The 16,542-nt window shown below is 41.5% G+C and overlaps 1 protein-coding gene across 1 annotated transcript; it reads right to left on the bottom strand.

Moving 5' to 3' along the window:
• Window positions 1–14,048: 14,048 nt before the first annotated feature.
• Window positions 14,049–16,313, bottom strand: LOC147617011 (uncharacterized). Its single transcript, XM_086776641.1, has one exon. The coding sequence runs from the start codon at window positions 16,071–16,073 to the stop codon at window positions 14,223–14,225; it is 1,851 nt and encodes a 616-aa protein (XP_086632767.1). The 5' UTR covers window positions 16,074–16,313; the 3' UTR covers window positions 14,049–14,222.
• Window positions 16,314–16,542: the final 229 nt, after the last annotated feature.

Below are 16,542 nucleotides of genomic sequence, written 5' to 3'. Positions count from 1 at the left end.
GCAGGGGTATTTTGGCTGGGCAAGGCGAATAAGGTCACGGGTGCTGAGAGGCTCTCTCGGCGGCTGCAAGACAGAGAAAAAGGAGGACCTAAGGGAAGGCGACTCTGAAGAGCAGTGCAGCTGCAGGTATACACAGAAGAATCGCCTTGTGGGGCTCTGAAGAAGAAGGCCGGCTGGTATAAAAAAGCGGGGGTTGATGAGCAGAGGGAAAAGGGGTCGTCTACGAGAGCAAGAGGAGAGCCGGCAGCAAGCTGAAAGGTGGCGGAGGCTTTCAAGATTGAGGTAGGCCACTGTATCAACTCAAGGCAACTTCCAGTCGGCTGCTTTCACACAAAGCTGTCATACCCATCTTCATCACCCAACAACTGATTCCTCTACACTAATCAAGCTTATGCTTTGAGCCCACAACACTAATACCTATTCGTGCCTGCTCCTGCTTCCCATCAAAAAAAATGAAGGATTGATCTGTAAACGACCTTAATCAGTGTGTTGTTTGAGGCTTAATCCAAGCCATAAGGTGTATTTGCTATGAGGCCTTTTTTATCGTAGCTTCAATAGGGCTTGCCCACCTTGGCTAATAAACCATTGAATGATCCCATTTCGTTTAAAAAAGAGATAGACAAAATAATAGTCGATGTAGTTCTTCAATGGTGTGCAGATGCTTATACAGATACACTTTTTGGGCTAAGCAAATAGTATTCGTACAAGTGATGGTGGAACTCATTTGGATGGAGTGAAAGCTGCCATTACTCGCACTCTTAACCTACTAGTAGGAAGGAGGACAAAAGCAATTAAGCTTCTGCTGGTGGTGCCTCCTGAAGAGTTACATGTTTTTGTTGCCTTGCTGAGATTTTGGATGTAACTCTCACAGCCAGACACCCAGTGTGTTCCCGGCTAGACCGCACACGTCACGACACCGTAAACTAGACAAGCAAAGAATCTTGCAAAGATAAAACAAAATCAGCATAAACGCCATCAGAACATCCTCCTCTTTGAAATTTTGCATATCCGTTGACTTTCCATTTGAATGATAATGCTCTACTAATTTCTGACTAATCTGTTGCACTACTCACTTTTTGCTGATCTGACTTCCTATCCGCTCATTGAAATATTGCTTCCTCTGAATTTTGAAAATCGGACCATACTCCCTTGTCAAGCTGAATGAAAGAAACTTGATTGGCAAATTAGAAAACACTTCTGGAACACTGGAAAATTTCACCACATAATTCTGCCTTGAATCCGATCTAATCTTCCACACTTATTGTGACATAGTCAAATTTGTAAAACTTGCTTCACACTCATCAAATATCTGCACTTGATATCCTCCAAGTTGAATGCTATCAAAACTACCTTTGTCAAATAAATCTGAACCCAAATCTGCCAAATAGTCAATTTGATCACCAACTTTCTTCACAACAATGAAAACATATTTAAGATTAGATTGAACCTTTGACAGCAAAATCAGAGATTGAGACACTTCAAAACCAAAACTTTGACCCTCAACAACTTTTGCAACTTCCCATTGATGAATTTGGCATTCCGCTTGAATCCTCCAACCATCAAAATCAGCCTCAATCAGCTCCTGAAGGTTTATTTGGCCATCTGCTATGAAAATGTGACACCAATATGCAAGAAACCTACTGAGATGTATACAAACCAAGTTTGCTCTGAAATCTAAAAATCTCATATAAATCAAGAAAATAATCTACATATAAGCCTCTGGAATCCTTTGAACCTGTTTAGATGTGATCTAATCCACAAACCATAAAAACTGATCACTATGCATCCTATAATGCATTCTTCGCCCAATCAGCAACTTCAAAGTCTGCAACACATGAAACTCTGAATTCTGAATCCTCCTCCCTGCACTTCTCAGTCTTTGATCTGAATCTCCTTGAAAAGAAGAAGTTTCTAAATACTTCCAAAACATGGGGTGGAATTTTCTGAACACTTGAACACCTGGCAGATTTTTTATCGAATCATTCGGTAAAATCTTTTTCTAACTAAAAATCCTCCTGAATCCGATTTAACACTTTTGCATGATCTAAGATTGGATTAGCAATCCTCATACTATCCTCCACCTTTGAAATAGCATATTTTAGCTGTTTTGTCCTCTGCAAAACTAGGTGCAAGTCCGCCTTGACAATCAAAAAATCCTCCAAGATCTATTTTTTCTGTCTGAAATGATCTGACATTAGTTTTGAACTATACAAAGTGTCATCTACATATTTCACATCTTTGTGCAATTTTTCTGAACCTAACAAAATTTCCTCCTCAATATCCTTTGAAATTTGACTCTGAAACAGTGAAATCTGATTTGAAAACAGTGAATTCTGATCACATTGCACCTTGTAATGCATTCTTTTAAACCCAACTTGCAACCACAAAATTGGAAACATATGAAAATCTGAATTCTGACAACCCGTCATCCACATATGACAACCCATTCTGTAAGAATCCACTTCTATTGGCTCATCAGCTTTAAAACACACATCCTCTGACAAAAGTATGTTTGGGTTGACAACAACCTATCATCCCACATCTCGTTCAGAATGCACATCCATCGAGCTCAAGCTTGAAATTGCATCATCCTGCATGTCAAACATCATATGCTGATCCTCCAAACTTGTCAAACCTGCTTTATACTCTTCAATGACGCTCTCTTGACAATCCCCCTGCTCAAAACATTCAAAATCAAAAATCTGATTTCCATGATCATCGGCAACATCAGACACAATGGTTTGACTTTTTGCTTGAATTCGCAAACCAACACAACCAGCATGTGTAAACTCCTGTAAGGTTTGTTCAACACATTAGGTTTCTAAGTTCAAAATCTGTTTATGGGATTCATGTATCGATACCGCAACATCTTTCAATTGCAAATTCTCTTGTGTAGATATGTTTGACAGAAATTCCACAGTCACTGCATGAGCATACTCTGGTGGTAGATTAGGGGTATCTAAGGGCTCTTTGAGACTCTCTTGGCCAAGCTCCTTTTGCACCTCCTTCTCCACCATCTTTGGTACTCCCACTTGCAAACTCCATGCCAATCTAAATGTCATCATCATCACTTGACTCCCCTTCAAACTCATCCGCATATGCATCTCTCAACTTCTCACATGCTTTTTGTAACTTCCCAATGCTTTTCCTACTGGAACATGACTTTCGCCTGTCTCCTTTGTGATCAGCTAACCATTCAGATGCACTCTCCAAGACATCCTCAAAGTCATCTAACCTTCCCAATGCATTCTTCATTTCCTCCCAAGCTGATGTTGTATGCACTTTATGGATAATTTTATGAAACTTTGTGCATAGGTCAACCATACACCATTTCCTACATGCATCTCCCTTCATCAATTGCACACGAACAATCCTCTACCTCATGCTTCCGACTCATGCAAACCTCACATTTTTTCTTCTTCTTCTTGCCCCCCATGACACACTCACATAATTAAAATACAACAATCATATTCAGCCCTCAAGAAAGATGCACCACACCAATCCGAGATCCATTAAATTTGCTAAATGGAGAGCCACGGATGCTGTACCGGGATCCGCAAAGTTCATTTAATTGGCTGCTTAAAATTGATTGAAATATTTTAAATTGATAATATTATGATTTCTCCTTGAAAAATTTACCATAAAAAGTTACCTTCTGGCTGCAAAGCAGATTCAGTCTCTGCAAATCAAATGTCATCTATGATTTAGATATTGTTTTTGAATTTTGACTGCAGAACTGACTACAAATTCTGACTTCTATCTACAAATCAGATTTATCGACCCTTTGACTCCAATTTCATCACCTCGTTCTTGATTCCAATCATCTTTTGCTTGCTGCAAACCTCGCTGCCTCGCTACCCACCTAGTGAAATATGAATGAAGAAATTGCTGCGAATTTTCCAGCCCGAACTACCGCCTAGCATTTGACTTCCAAGAAAACATAACCACCTCTACAACCATCACTTCTCCTGCTGCTCTGCATCTTCTTGGCACCCGTCCTTTTAACAGAAGAAAGCAAACTCGACCATGAACACCCATCATAAGCACCATGATCGCCAGTGTTTATTGTTGCTTGAGCAGAGCAGTTTTTTCAAGAACCATATTCGTGTACCACTGAACAAAACGTCTCCAACTATATAGACTTCCCACGACTCTCTACCTTCCAAGATCCCAAAGCTAACCAACTTCCAAAAATACCAAAAATACCAAAAATCCATACATATAACTTGAAAAATAATCCGCCTAAGGTCTACCCCAAAAGGTCTATTCTAAACAGGGGCGGCGATGAATCCCTAGTTTCTACTGTTATAATGCCATGTTTTCTTACTTTATTCCGTATGGTTTACAACAAGGAAGTTACTTTAAATGTGAATTGCTCTGATCATCCGCAATCTGATGGAAAAATAGAGCATATGAATTAGATTGTAGAGTATATTCTTCGTGCATGTCTCGAGAAAATCATCAAATTGGAAAAAATATCTTCCAATTATGAAATTTGCCTATAACAGTTTTAAACGTACGGATATTAGTTTTAGTCCGTTTGTGCTTATGTATGGGTATTAACCCAGGGCACCTATTGATGTCGGTCTTAAGGACATCGAGCTTGATGCATCGAGGGATTTCTTACATGATATGCAAGAAATGCTGACCGAAGCTCAGGATTCTATCAGGAGTGCTCAGGATACAGTACGATTTTATAGTGATAGGGGACGCTCATCTCGATCTTTTGAACCAGGAGCATTGGTTTATTTAAAAGTTCCTGAAGATTCTCAGACTTTGTCAAAAGGAAAATGCTTGAATTTATCTCCTAGATATTGTGGTCCATTTTCAAGTTATACATCGAATTGGCACAATTGCGTATGAACTAAAACTACCTCCAATTGTTAGAGTTTATCTAGTCTTTCATATTGATAAACTGAAAGGGAAACTGGGAGGTGAGGATAACACAGTTACTCCTCAAGAACTCGTTGAAGTCGAAGAATTATCCTATATTCCACATGAACCTGAGAAGGTACTTGAATTCAGGGAAAGGAAACTTTGAAGTTGACTAATCCCTGATGTTAAAATGAGGATTCGACTTGGGAGTCGGTTGAGATTGTTCAGCGCAGTTCTTCTTTTTTTCATTGCAAGAGTGCAATGTTTTGAGAGAGGGGAAGTATGTTATATGCACATTATGTATTATTGAGAAAACGTGGTGCTCATGCTAGATCAAGTGTGTGGAGCAAAAGAACTCACAAAATACAAGAACAATATCTTGCTTATTAAGTTATTTATGAATACAACTAGGCCTTGCTCAATACAAATTGCCTCCTAGCTTCACCTTTAAATAGGTGAGCTAGTGGACCGTAAGTCCATTCACACTCACACCCTTCTCTTCCCCTTCTACATAACCTTAGTCTCTTAATACCCCCCCTCAATACCAACTATGAAAGAATGGAATAGGTGGTATTGGAAATAGGATGCCTTTATAACATTAGGCGTACAAGGCTTGGAATATAGGTGTGGTTATCTAGGATTTACAAGTATGTTCCTAGAGCCTTAGAGGCTAATACAATGTTGCCATCTAAGTCTTTATTTGTTGTCGATGAAGATGTACACCTCAATGATGGTGCACCCCACTCTTTGTGTTTGCTTGACTTCTTGTAGATGACATGCTTTAGACATACATGCCATTGCTTCCACCACATGCTTTTCACCTTGACCATTCTCACACAATGATCATGACAAGGCTGCCACCCTTGCTTAAATGGTTTGCTTATAGATGTTCCTCCAACATGCTTAATGCTTCCTTGAATACCATATCTCCTCCATGGGCAATGAGGTAGATTTAAATGGGAAAGGGAAAGGGAGGGTCTTACCACTTGCCTTATGGATTGGTCAAGGGCAGTGTCTACTCCACAATTACAATAACTTTTGTGCATGTTGGTTACATGATACCCATTAGGGTTTGAAGTTACAAGCTTAATGAAAATGAGTAATTGGTTGAGGTAAATGCTCAAACCAATAAGGTTCATCATCCTTGGCTCAAGAAGGAGAGGGCATGGCTCATAATGTTGCCAATGCCTCTTACAAAAACAATGCCAAAAGATGCTTAAAATCATGACAAACAACAAGGTAGAGCACTTAGTGATGCTATGCTCAACCTTACAACTCATCTTAGACGATGAAAAAGTTGAATATGCAGCGGAATAACATGCCTTGGGAAACGAGAGCATACGGCTTATGACATGCCTATGCCTCTTACAAACAAGAGCCTCAAGGGTAATACACAACAACATTGAAGATGAACACTTAGTGTACATGTGTTCAACTTTAAACCACTCAAATATTGAGTTTGTTGATGAAAAAACCAGAAATCTTCAACCTCTTTGGCTTATGAGATGAAGACAATTGGTTCATGGTTGCACCATTTCTCCTTTTGGAAGAAACAGGTTGACGATGAAGACTTGTAATGTGGCACTTATGGTGTGTGCCCGGCCTCAAATGTTGATGAAGAAGAGCCTCCTTGGTGTAAAAGACCTCCTCCTTTGATGGTTAATACCACCTTAGTGTTAAGCAACACTTTGGTTGGTGATTAAGATCACCATTAGTGTGTAAAAAACACAATTAGTGCTTAAGAGCACATTTTTAGTGTCAAATAATACTTATTTTGGTGATTAGTTCACCATTAGTGTTTAATAACACTATTAGTGTTTAAAAAAACTTTATAATTATTTTCCTTTGCTAGATTAACAGCTTAATTAGTGTTAAACAACATAATTAGTGCTTAAAAGCACACTTTGAACACTTTGAAAGCTTGAAAGTTGATGTTGATGATGAAGCTTGTTTAGAGTGAGGTTTATGAATACCTCATGTGGTTGGCCACTCTTTAAAATCAAGATGAAGGTTCAGCAACACACATTCACAACATCACTTGAGTGATTAAAGAAAGGGAAGAGATGATTTGAGCAAGAAAAAATCAAAGTTGAAGCTTTAATGGAAAGCTTCCATGGAGAAAGAGAAGGCAGCCCTGGTCTTTTGTCTGCAACCGGCGCATTGATGCTCCATTGGAGCTCAAACCTAAGCTGTGAGCTCTTCACTCAATGGCCTACACAAGCCCTAAGCTTATGCATGCTATAATGCACTGTAGATGGTGAATTTGACGTACGACCTGGACTGCAGCAGAAAACGGTGCCGACGCACACAGAAGGTAATGCCGTAGTGACGACGAGTGAAGAATTTCAGCAATTATCCGTACGAACTGAAGCGCCTAGGTCTCCTCTACATCTTCCTTGAAGGAATATCCACGAGATATGGCTTCTATAGGCTGCTGGAGCTCCTCCACTGCCAGGGGATTGAGCTCCACACATGAAAAGATAAGAAAAAAATTTAAACTTTTGACCTATTCTACACCACAAGTGGTTCTAATCAACCAAGCTCTGATACCATGTTGAGAAAATGTGGTGCTCATGCTAGATCAAGTGTGTGGAGGAAAAGAGCTCACAAAATACAAGAATAATCTCTTGCTTATTAAGTTGTTTATGAATACAACTAGGCCTTGCTCAATACAAATTGCCTCCTAGCTTCACCTTTAAATAGGTGAGCTAGTGGACCTTAAGTCCATTCACACTCACACCCTTCTCTTCCGCTTCTACATAACCTTAGTCTCTTAATATGTGTGCATATACTAGGAGGCTAACCCACATTAGGCTTGTGAGCATGGGAGCATGGGAACAAGCTCTAGTGGAGCATGGGTTAGGACTAACCTTAAGGGTTAAGGTTAGGGTCAGGCATCCAAGGGTCACACATGGGAAATGGAAAGTCAAGAGTCACTTGAGGGCCCTCCTATATAATAGGGGCATGGGGCACACTCAAGGGAGGCTTGGAGGCTCTTGGAGGCTTAGGCTATGGTCTCTTGTGTAGAGGATCATATCTACTCACCTACCATTTCACACTATAGCTACATGCTATTGGATTAATTGGAGTTATACCTCTCTTATGGGACATCAAGGTGAAGGTATGTGTATGATGTATTTCATTATATTTCATGTGTGCATCCCTTGGGCTTGGGGGTGGTCGGGTGGATGAGTTTATGCCTGCTTTATGTATGTTTTTACATAACAATTATCTAGAGAGATCTTAGGGTTTTAACATCTGTAGAGCTGGTTTCCTCATCCTCTTCCTCTAATGTATTGCTCTCCTGAATCAGCTCCCTTCCTTTGGCCATATCATACCTAACTTATCTTCTCATAGGCTAGTCCAACCCCAAAATCAAATTTCCTCTTCACCAATCATGTCCTACCCTCATAGCAATTAGCCATGGCCTGCCAAGAATTAGTGGGTATGCTTTTGACTTGGCTGGCATCACCTGGACATCCAGATCAACTTCTTGTCCTAAAACATTCACCTACAGCTTCTTTACAATTCCCAAACATGTGACCCTTGATCTTTTTGCCATTCTGACTACTCTGAATTTAGAGGGTGCACCTACCTTTAATCTCAAAGCTTCCATTGTCTGCTAGGTCATCACACATACTTGTGCACCACCATCTATATACACTTTTGGGACTCTGTGCTTATTCACCCAAGCATCCATAATTGGCAGATAATCTCTATCCCCTTTCACTCGCACTACATTAATCTCATTTCCTCCCTTCTTCTCTTTCCTAGAGCCTCTGCTGAGACCAGCTTACTCCACATTCTTCTAAGTCTAAGGCATAATTGTAAGAGATGGGGCCATGTCAAAGTAGGTCCTTTCTGTTGAAGATCTCTCATCAAATCATACTCCTCCTCCTGAGCACACCTAAGGGAAAATCTTGCATACCAGTATTTCTTTTGGACCTGGTCTTCTTCTTTTATTCATTGGGCTGATCTTCCACTTGTTTTCCCTTCTTCCTCTTGGAAGGTCTTGGCTCATCCTCTACCTCGATTCCTCTGGTTCTCTTATTAGCTAAAATGTTTACCTCTTCATCCATCCTAATTAAATTCATCTATCCTTGTCGAGGCCCATTCCTTGCTTGGTAAGCATGTGGTACCTATTGATTTGGCATCTCCTCTTCCCTGTTAAAATCCTATATGTCTTCTCTCCTAGGTGCCAAAAGATAGATATCACCTCCCATCCTTCTAGTGAGGAAAAACGTGACCTCTTTCCATAAAATTCAAACACTCAACATTCATGTTGGGTCCTCCTCTTCCCCTGCCTCTCAAACCATCTCTGTCTCCTACCCTATGCTACATGGAGGATGTATGGATGTTAATGCATATCATCCACACTTGATTTGATCATTTCCTAGTGTTTTGGAAGATTGGGAAGGCTCGAAAAAACCCATCACAACAAGGAAAAGTGGACTGTTTTGTACATGGTTGAGCTCAAACGCTATGTGGATGATCTTGTATGCATAATACGAGCACAGACTGATGATATTTGGTATATGGATTTTGGAGCATCAAACCACATGGCATGCCATGGTGAGTGGTTTGACAGGATGATGCCTACACATCAGGGCTATGTTGCTATATTGGGGATGATACTCAACATCCTATTACACATGTTGGTAGTGTGCCATTGCGTATGCATGATGGCAGAGTCAAAACCATGTCAGATGTGTTGTATGTGCCAACAATTACAAAGAGTCTTGCATCGGTTGGTCAAATGGTGGATCAAGGAATGTAAGTCAGGCTCAATCAACATGGCTGTTTTGTAAAAATGGTGGCAAGTTAATTGCAAAGGGGAAGAAAGTAGGTAGATTGTTCAAATTGAGTGCAGGCATTCCAGAGTAGTTGAAGTCTGTCGTGTTTTCAAAAAGTCAGGGGGTTGTGCCAGACATTGAAATTTGGCATAAGAGAGTTGGGCATGTGAATATTCAACTGAAATCTATGCAAGTAAAAGTTATAGTTGGTGGTTTGCCCAGGTTCAAATATGATGGTGGTAATCATATATGTAAAGCATGTAGATTTGGGAAGTAGGCAAGGTTGCCATTTCCAAAAGATGGTCAAATCAGCAGAAGATCGTTGGAAATCATTCACAATGATATATGGGGTCCAGCAGAGACTCCAACTATCAATGGTTGCACGTATTATGTCACATTTATTGATGATTACAGCAGGATGACTTGGATTTACTTCTTGAAAGAGAAGAGTGAAGCACTTGGGAAGTTCATTGACTTCAAAGCATTGGTGGAAAAATAGTATGGTCAATGGATCAAGTGTTTGAGGACAGATGGTGGTGGGGTGAGTACACATCACATGCATTTGATGCCTTCTTGAGAGAGCATGGGATAAGAAGACAAATTACATGAAGGTACACACCTCAACAGAATGGTGTTGCTAAGAGGAAAAACAGGATCATTGCAAGAGCTATTCTTAATGAGAAGTCTATGCTAAATTATTTTTGGGCAAAAGCATATGCACATGACTCCTACCGCGCAGCTATACATGAGAGTTATAGGCTTACGACTTTTTTGTATGGACTAGGCTCACGTACTTTATTTCTATGAAATAGGCCTACCTGGGGCATGAAATTTTATGTACTTAACAAGTTTGGTGGACAATAATTTCAACACTTCCCCTTCAAAAATCAAGATAATAAAGTAGGTGACTTTGTTAACCAATGCCATGCAAGTCATGCCATTCATTGGTTACATTATCAGCATTCGTTGTTGGTTTATTCATGAGTTTGCAAAGATCACAACACCCTTGTATGTGAGCTTACAAAGGTTGATTCAAAGTTCCTATAGTGGATATCAAAAGAAGAAGCTTTTTAAAAGCTAAGAGACATGGCTATACATAGCGCGTGATCCTAAGCCAAGATATCAAAAGAAGCTTCTAAAAGCTAAGAGACATGGCTATACAAAACATGCGATCCTAAGGCAGCCTCAATGGAGCATAATCTACCTTGTGCATGTGGATGCATCAAGCACAACAATTGGGAGTATTTTGGCCCAACCAGATGGAGTAGTGGACTTTCTAATGTACTTTGCGAGGTGTACTTTGTGAGAAGTCACAAGTTCTCAACAATAGAATAGGCTTATACTATAACAAAAAGAGAAGAATTATGGATGGTCTTTAGCATACAGAAGTTTAGACACACAGCTTCTTTCATTTCTATGTGGATTGGCACTAGGCTTTACTACGTCTTATCAACAAGGTGGTGATTCAATGAGGTGGATGCTACTACTCCTATAAGAATTTGACTTCAAGATTATGCATGTGGCAAAACTCACTTTGTTGATTACATCTCATGATGATCCAAAGAAACCTTGGGTGTTAAACAATTCCAATTCCCGATCAATTTTTGGACACTCACTTGTTCTGAATAAGTGCATATGAATTAGAGTAGCAAGACATCATGTTCAACTTGACTATCGAGAATTTTTCCAATGTTATGGAAAAAAATTAGAGGAAGGTAATTTTTCTCAAATCATGGAGGTTCATAATGATTAAAGGGGAGTTGTATTGGCTAGGAATGGATATGGCTCTCCTACAATGTATCGACAAGGAATGAGAGGCAATTCTCATCTCAGTGAGGCACATGTAGCTATAGAAGGTGGTCACTTTGCAACATATATTACCACCAAGAATGTTTTCCAACCATGACTATGGTGGCCATCGACAAGGAATGAGAGGCAATTCTCATCTCAGTGGGGCACATGTAGTGGTAGAAGGTGGGCACTTTGCAACATATACTACCATCAAGAATGTTTTCCAACCACGACTATGGTGGCCATCAATACACAGAACCAATTAAACCATGGCCACCCAGTGATATGATGCCTGTCAACATGGTCTTTTGGTACTTTAAGAAAGGTTGGTTTTGTGTTTATTTGCCTCCTAAAGAGTTGGTTTGAGCATAGATTATGCTCAATGTAAAGAAGGGATGCTATTTGATGGGATGTGTGATTCCCATGGTTCTTTGCATTTGGCAAGGAATATGGAGAAGTGCAAGCTTGTCCAATTAAGAGATAAGTGGTAAGTGGTTGTGTGCTAAGGATGTGTGATTCCCATGGTTCTTTGCATCTGGCAAGGAACATGAAGAGGTGTAAGCTTGTCCAAGTAAGGGATAAGTGGTTGTGGGCTAAGGATGCAGCCCATCTTGAACACACTGAAAAGAGAGCAACCATCAAACTAATGTAAGTGCTTGCAGAACATGATGCCACCATTTTGCTACAAATAAGCCCTCCCAATGTTCCTTTTGCTATGGAAGAGGCACACACCTTCATTGCTGATTCTTCTATGATAGGCTTTATCAACAACTGTGAGAAATTGCAGCGACTACAGCAAGCTGGGCTTCTCTGCACCTCTCCATCAAAAGAGAAAGCAACATGATGTGTTTGGCAAAGGAGCCCACTCTCATCTGCGTGGAGGAAGGCTCAAACCCTTGGAGATAAGCTTCCCAGAAGACCCTCGTCCGTATTCCTCTGCCATGGCTACATGCTTCTCAAATGCCACTACTTTGAGCTCGCACAGCACATGGCATCGCATGGTTACTCCTCAGATGTACTCTGTTTATGGTTCCATTAGATTTATGTTTGATTTTATACACCCATTTGGGGAGAAAATGGCACAAGATCCCAAGGTATCATTTTTAGACAATGCATCAATCTCTTCATTCATGGCAACTTGCCACTCTTTACACTTTCAAAAGAAACTGGTTCAACTTGGTTATTCTCAATTCAACAACAAGTTCCCTTCCTTTATTATGCATACCAACCATGAGCTTTTCATCAAAATTCACATCACTACTCACATAAAACTTCCTAGATGCAAGATCATAGCATCTATATGCATTGCATTCCACACAGAATCCAAGATGCACACGTTTGATTGTTTTGGGCTCTAGTTTGTTGATTCTAGCTTGATCAAGCACATGCACATAACAAAGAGAACCAAAAACTTTGAGCTTTGAAACATTTCGCTTCCTATAAATGAACTTCTCTTCTAGTGTAACATCGTGCACCAATGCAATGGGAACTTGTAAATAAAAAACACAATATAATTGCAAGCTTCAGCCCAATAATAATCAAGCATAGACTTCTCCATAAACATGGCCCTTGCAATTTCTACAATGTGCTGATTTTTCCTTTCTGCAACACGATTCATCTCTAGAGTTACCTAGCCTTACGATTCCAAGAATCTTCAAAAACTTATCAAACTTCTAGAACATGCATTCACCACCTCCATCACTTTTCACGGCTTTGATCCTATATTTACACAGGTTCTCTACCAATGCTTTGGACTCAACAAATTTTTCAAAAGCTTCACTTTTGTGCCATGATCGCTCTGAAGCATTGCCCGATGCTTGGATGGAGACAGCTCCACATTTTTGAGGCGGGACGCAAAGACCTCAATGGTGTCGCAGAAGCTAAGGCATCCCCAGACTGACAAGCCAATCTGTGTAGAGTATTAGGAAAGGTCTAGAAAGCTGGGTTAGCTAAACATGTATAGGTTACTGCTTACCAGAATGATCAAGAAGTCGCGACCACACAAGACTCTGATTTTGTATCATTCGAGAGGTTTAGAGGATGCTCACTCAACACTGCGCGTAAAAAAATTGTGAACTTTGCTCCACATTTCACGAACATGGTCACTCTTTTGCAATATTACATAATAAATTTTTCTAGTAGATTGTGCTTTGCATGTTTCATTCTAAATTCCAATTTATATGAATAGTTAGTCTTTAACTGTAAGGTGTAATCTGGAACTAACCTGATCTATTCCCTGACTAACCTTTTACTGCTCTAGCCAATCAAGTACAGTATTAAGTCATAAGTAATAAACTCAAGTAGAGTGCAGAGTATTTGTCGTTAAGTAATAAACTCAAGGAATTCGCGAGGTATAATCAATAATTCAATGATCGCTCTTGGAATGATAGCTCACCAATAGAATATATAGCAAGCAATCATTCCCAGTGAAATCCACTAAGAAAATGTCCAATAAGCAAGATTGAGAACTCGAGGATTAAAACTATTTCTTGGGACTATATTCCTTTTTCAATAGTTCACTTCCCAGTCTGCTACTGATGAATGATGAACATCACAGAGTGAGACGCAAAGTGGAGGCGTGACAACAAGTTCCTAAACGCAGCAAAATACTATAACCAGAACCAATCCAATCAGCAATCAACAGTTGTAGTACAAAATTGCTGTGCATTTCAAATATAAGATCCCATGAAACAACAGAGGTGACTGTCACAACTAGGCTAACCGGCTACCAGACTGGAACCACACGTCAAAGAACACCTCTCATCATGCAGTGGAATTAACTACTGAAGGCTCTTCTACTGCAGGTTCCCGAGGCAACTTAGCTTCTGGATCAAAATCATATGGATCCCACCAAAACTCTGGATCATCTTTCAAGTCGCTGCTGAAAGGGGAGTAGATGCTATCTTCGAGTCTTCGAGGTTGCTTACCAATCTCCGACCAATTGTCTGCCTCTGGAGTATCCCAAGGGAGGTCGAGAGGCGGAAGGGTTCTCTGTGAGAAGATTGAATATGGGAGCTGGACAGAAGCAGCTTCTTTGAGATCATCCAGGGAAACATTGATATCAAACCCACCCTGGGGCTTGGCTCCCGCCTCCAGTGGTGGAGGTGATATTGGAATATCTCCCAAGCCGAAGTCATAGGCGGGACCCTTGGGTGGAGGGATAGACTCAACAGTCAGCTTGCTCTGAAAGGTTGACACTTTGCTACTGCTCTGCAAGACCACACGCTGCTTGGGCTTCTGTAGTTCGCTGGGCAGCTTGTAATCTTTGTAGGAGCTGCTTTTGAGGGCTGGGAAGTTCCTGACGTCGTAACCTTCAGAGCTCTCTGATGGTGATGTAATAGACTGGCTGCTTACACCGGAACTGTCTGTGAGCCCTGGCAATAGTTTTGCCCCAGCTATCTCAATATTTCCCATAGAATCCAATCCTGACTGTAGCCCTGGCCCATCTGCTTGTGCAGCAACAGTGACATTGGAGCCTTGAGCTAACCCTAATCCTGATCCACTTGATTGTTCAGAGCCTCTGAAAGAAGAGGCCTGACCTGACCCTGGCACTCCTGTTTCTGATGAGTTGCTGTAAGCAGAACTTGGCCACAACTCTAACCCTGACCTGCCTGCTTGTGTGGAGTCAATGGCACTAAAACCTTGCTCTAGCCCTAACCCTATGTCTGCTTGTGAAGAATTGTCAAAACTGGAAACTTTCCCTAACCCCAATCCTGACCCTGATCCACCTGCTTGTGAACCCATGCTGCTTGAAAGGTCTGGCAACCCCTTCCCGGTGGTAGCAGACACTGGTGTACCACTGCTATCAAAAGCGGTGGCACCAAGGGTATTTCTCTGGAATTCTGAAGTATTGATACTGCTCTGGAAAGCTGAAGTACTGCTGCTGCTAGACGAATCCACGCTGCTAAATGTGGTGCTAGGCGATGCCGTGCCAAATGTACTGCTGCTAAATGATGTGGAACCGAAATTAGTAGGATCAAAGGGTTTCGGATCACTACTGATGTTGGCCTGATGGGTACCATTGAAAGTATCCACGCCTCCCTGCTGGGAGGTATTGTTACTGATGATATTTTGACCAGAATCATTAAAGGTATCACCAGAGTTATTGCCTTGCGATGTGCTTGTGTTCTGAGAGACTTGGGCACTATAGGAGGGGAGGGGACCCCAATCTTCGACAACAGGAGGGCGAGAACCCACGGGACCAAAAGAAAAGCCAGAAGGGGAGGAGGAGGAAGAGTTACCCAAAGGTCTGGCAGCGGCGGGCGGGGGCCGAGCAGAAGCCATGTCGACTCGGATGAAGCGCCCGTCCAGCAGGTGGTTGCTCATTTTAGCCTTGGCCGCTTCCGCTTCAGACTCTTGGCTGAAAGTGACGAAGCCGAAGCCCCTGGACCGCCCAGTCTCGCGGTCTGTGATGATCCGCACATCTAAGACATCGCCATGCTCAGTAAACGCCTTCCGAAGCGTCTCTTCATCTGTGCGAAACGATAATCCGCCCACAAACAGCTTTGAACTGAAGGTTCGCGAGAGGCTGAAGAGGGGCGGCAGAGGAGGACCTCTTTGTGGAGACCGCCTGGAGGTTCCCCTCAGAAGAGCAAACATGCCCTGCAGCACCATTCAGGAAGAGACGTGACTAGTCTCTGTCTCTACCCGCAATCTGTGTGCGCGGGTGAAAAGTAGGTCTTCTGTGTTGGGGGTCTCTTCCTCTGTCACAAGCATGCAGGAAAATGTAGGGTAGGAGAGTGTTGCTGTGGGGCGCAGGGGCTGTCTCGTGCACATGCCCATCAGACGAAATGAGGTTTAGGGTTTATCTTTTTCTACAAGAGAAAAATCAATGCTGCGAACGCCCCAGTTTGAACGCGCGCGTACTCGCATTTAAATATAATGCAACATTAATTGACGAATTGATGCTTTGATGCGGATTCTCCACCCTTGATTTTTGTAATGTGATTGATGCTTGTAGAGAAGCAAGCATCCATAGGTGGCCACTTGGACAGCAACAAAAAAATAACACACTGGATTCTTTGAATAGTGTAGGCCATGTTGCCAGCCTTGTGCTCGTAGCCGATTCATCATGAAGGCGACG

Source organism: Cibotium barometz, chromosome 37 (assembly GCF_041138505.1).
Source record: "Cibotium barometz isolate CiBa-2024 chromosome 37, ASM4113850v1, whole genome shotgun sequence".
Taxonomy (NCBI): domain Eukaryota; kingdom Viridiplantae; phylum Streptophyta; class Polypodiopsida; order Cyatheales; family Cibotiaceae; genus Cibotium; species Cibotium barometz.
This window is presented reverse-complemented; position numbering and strand designations above follow the sequence as displayed.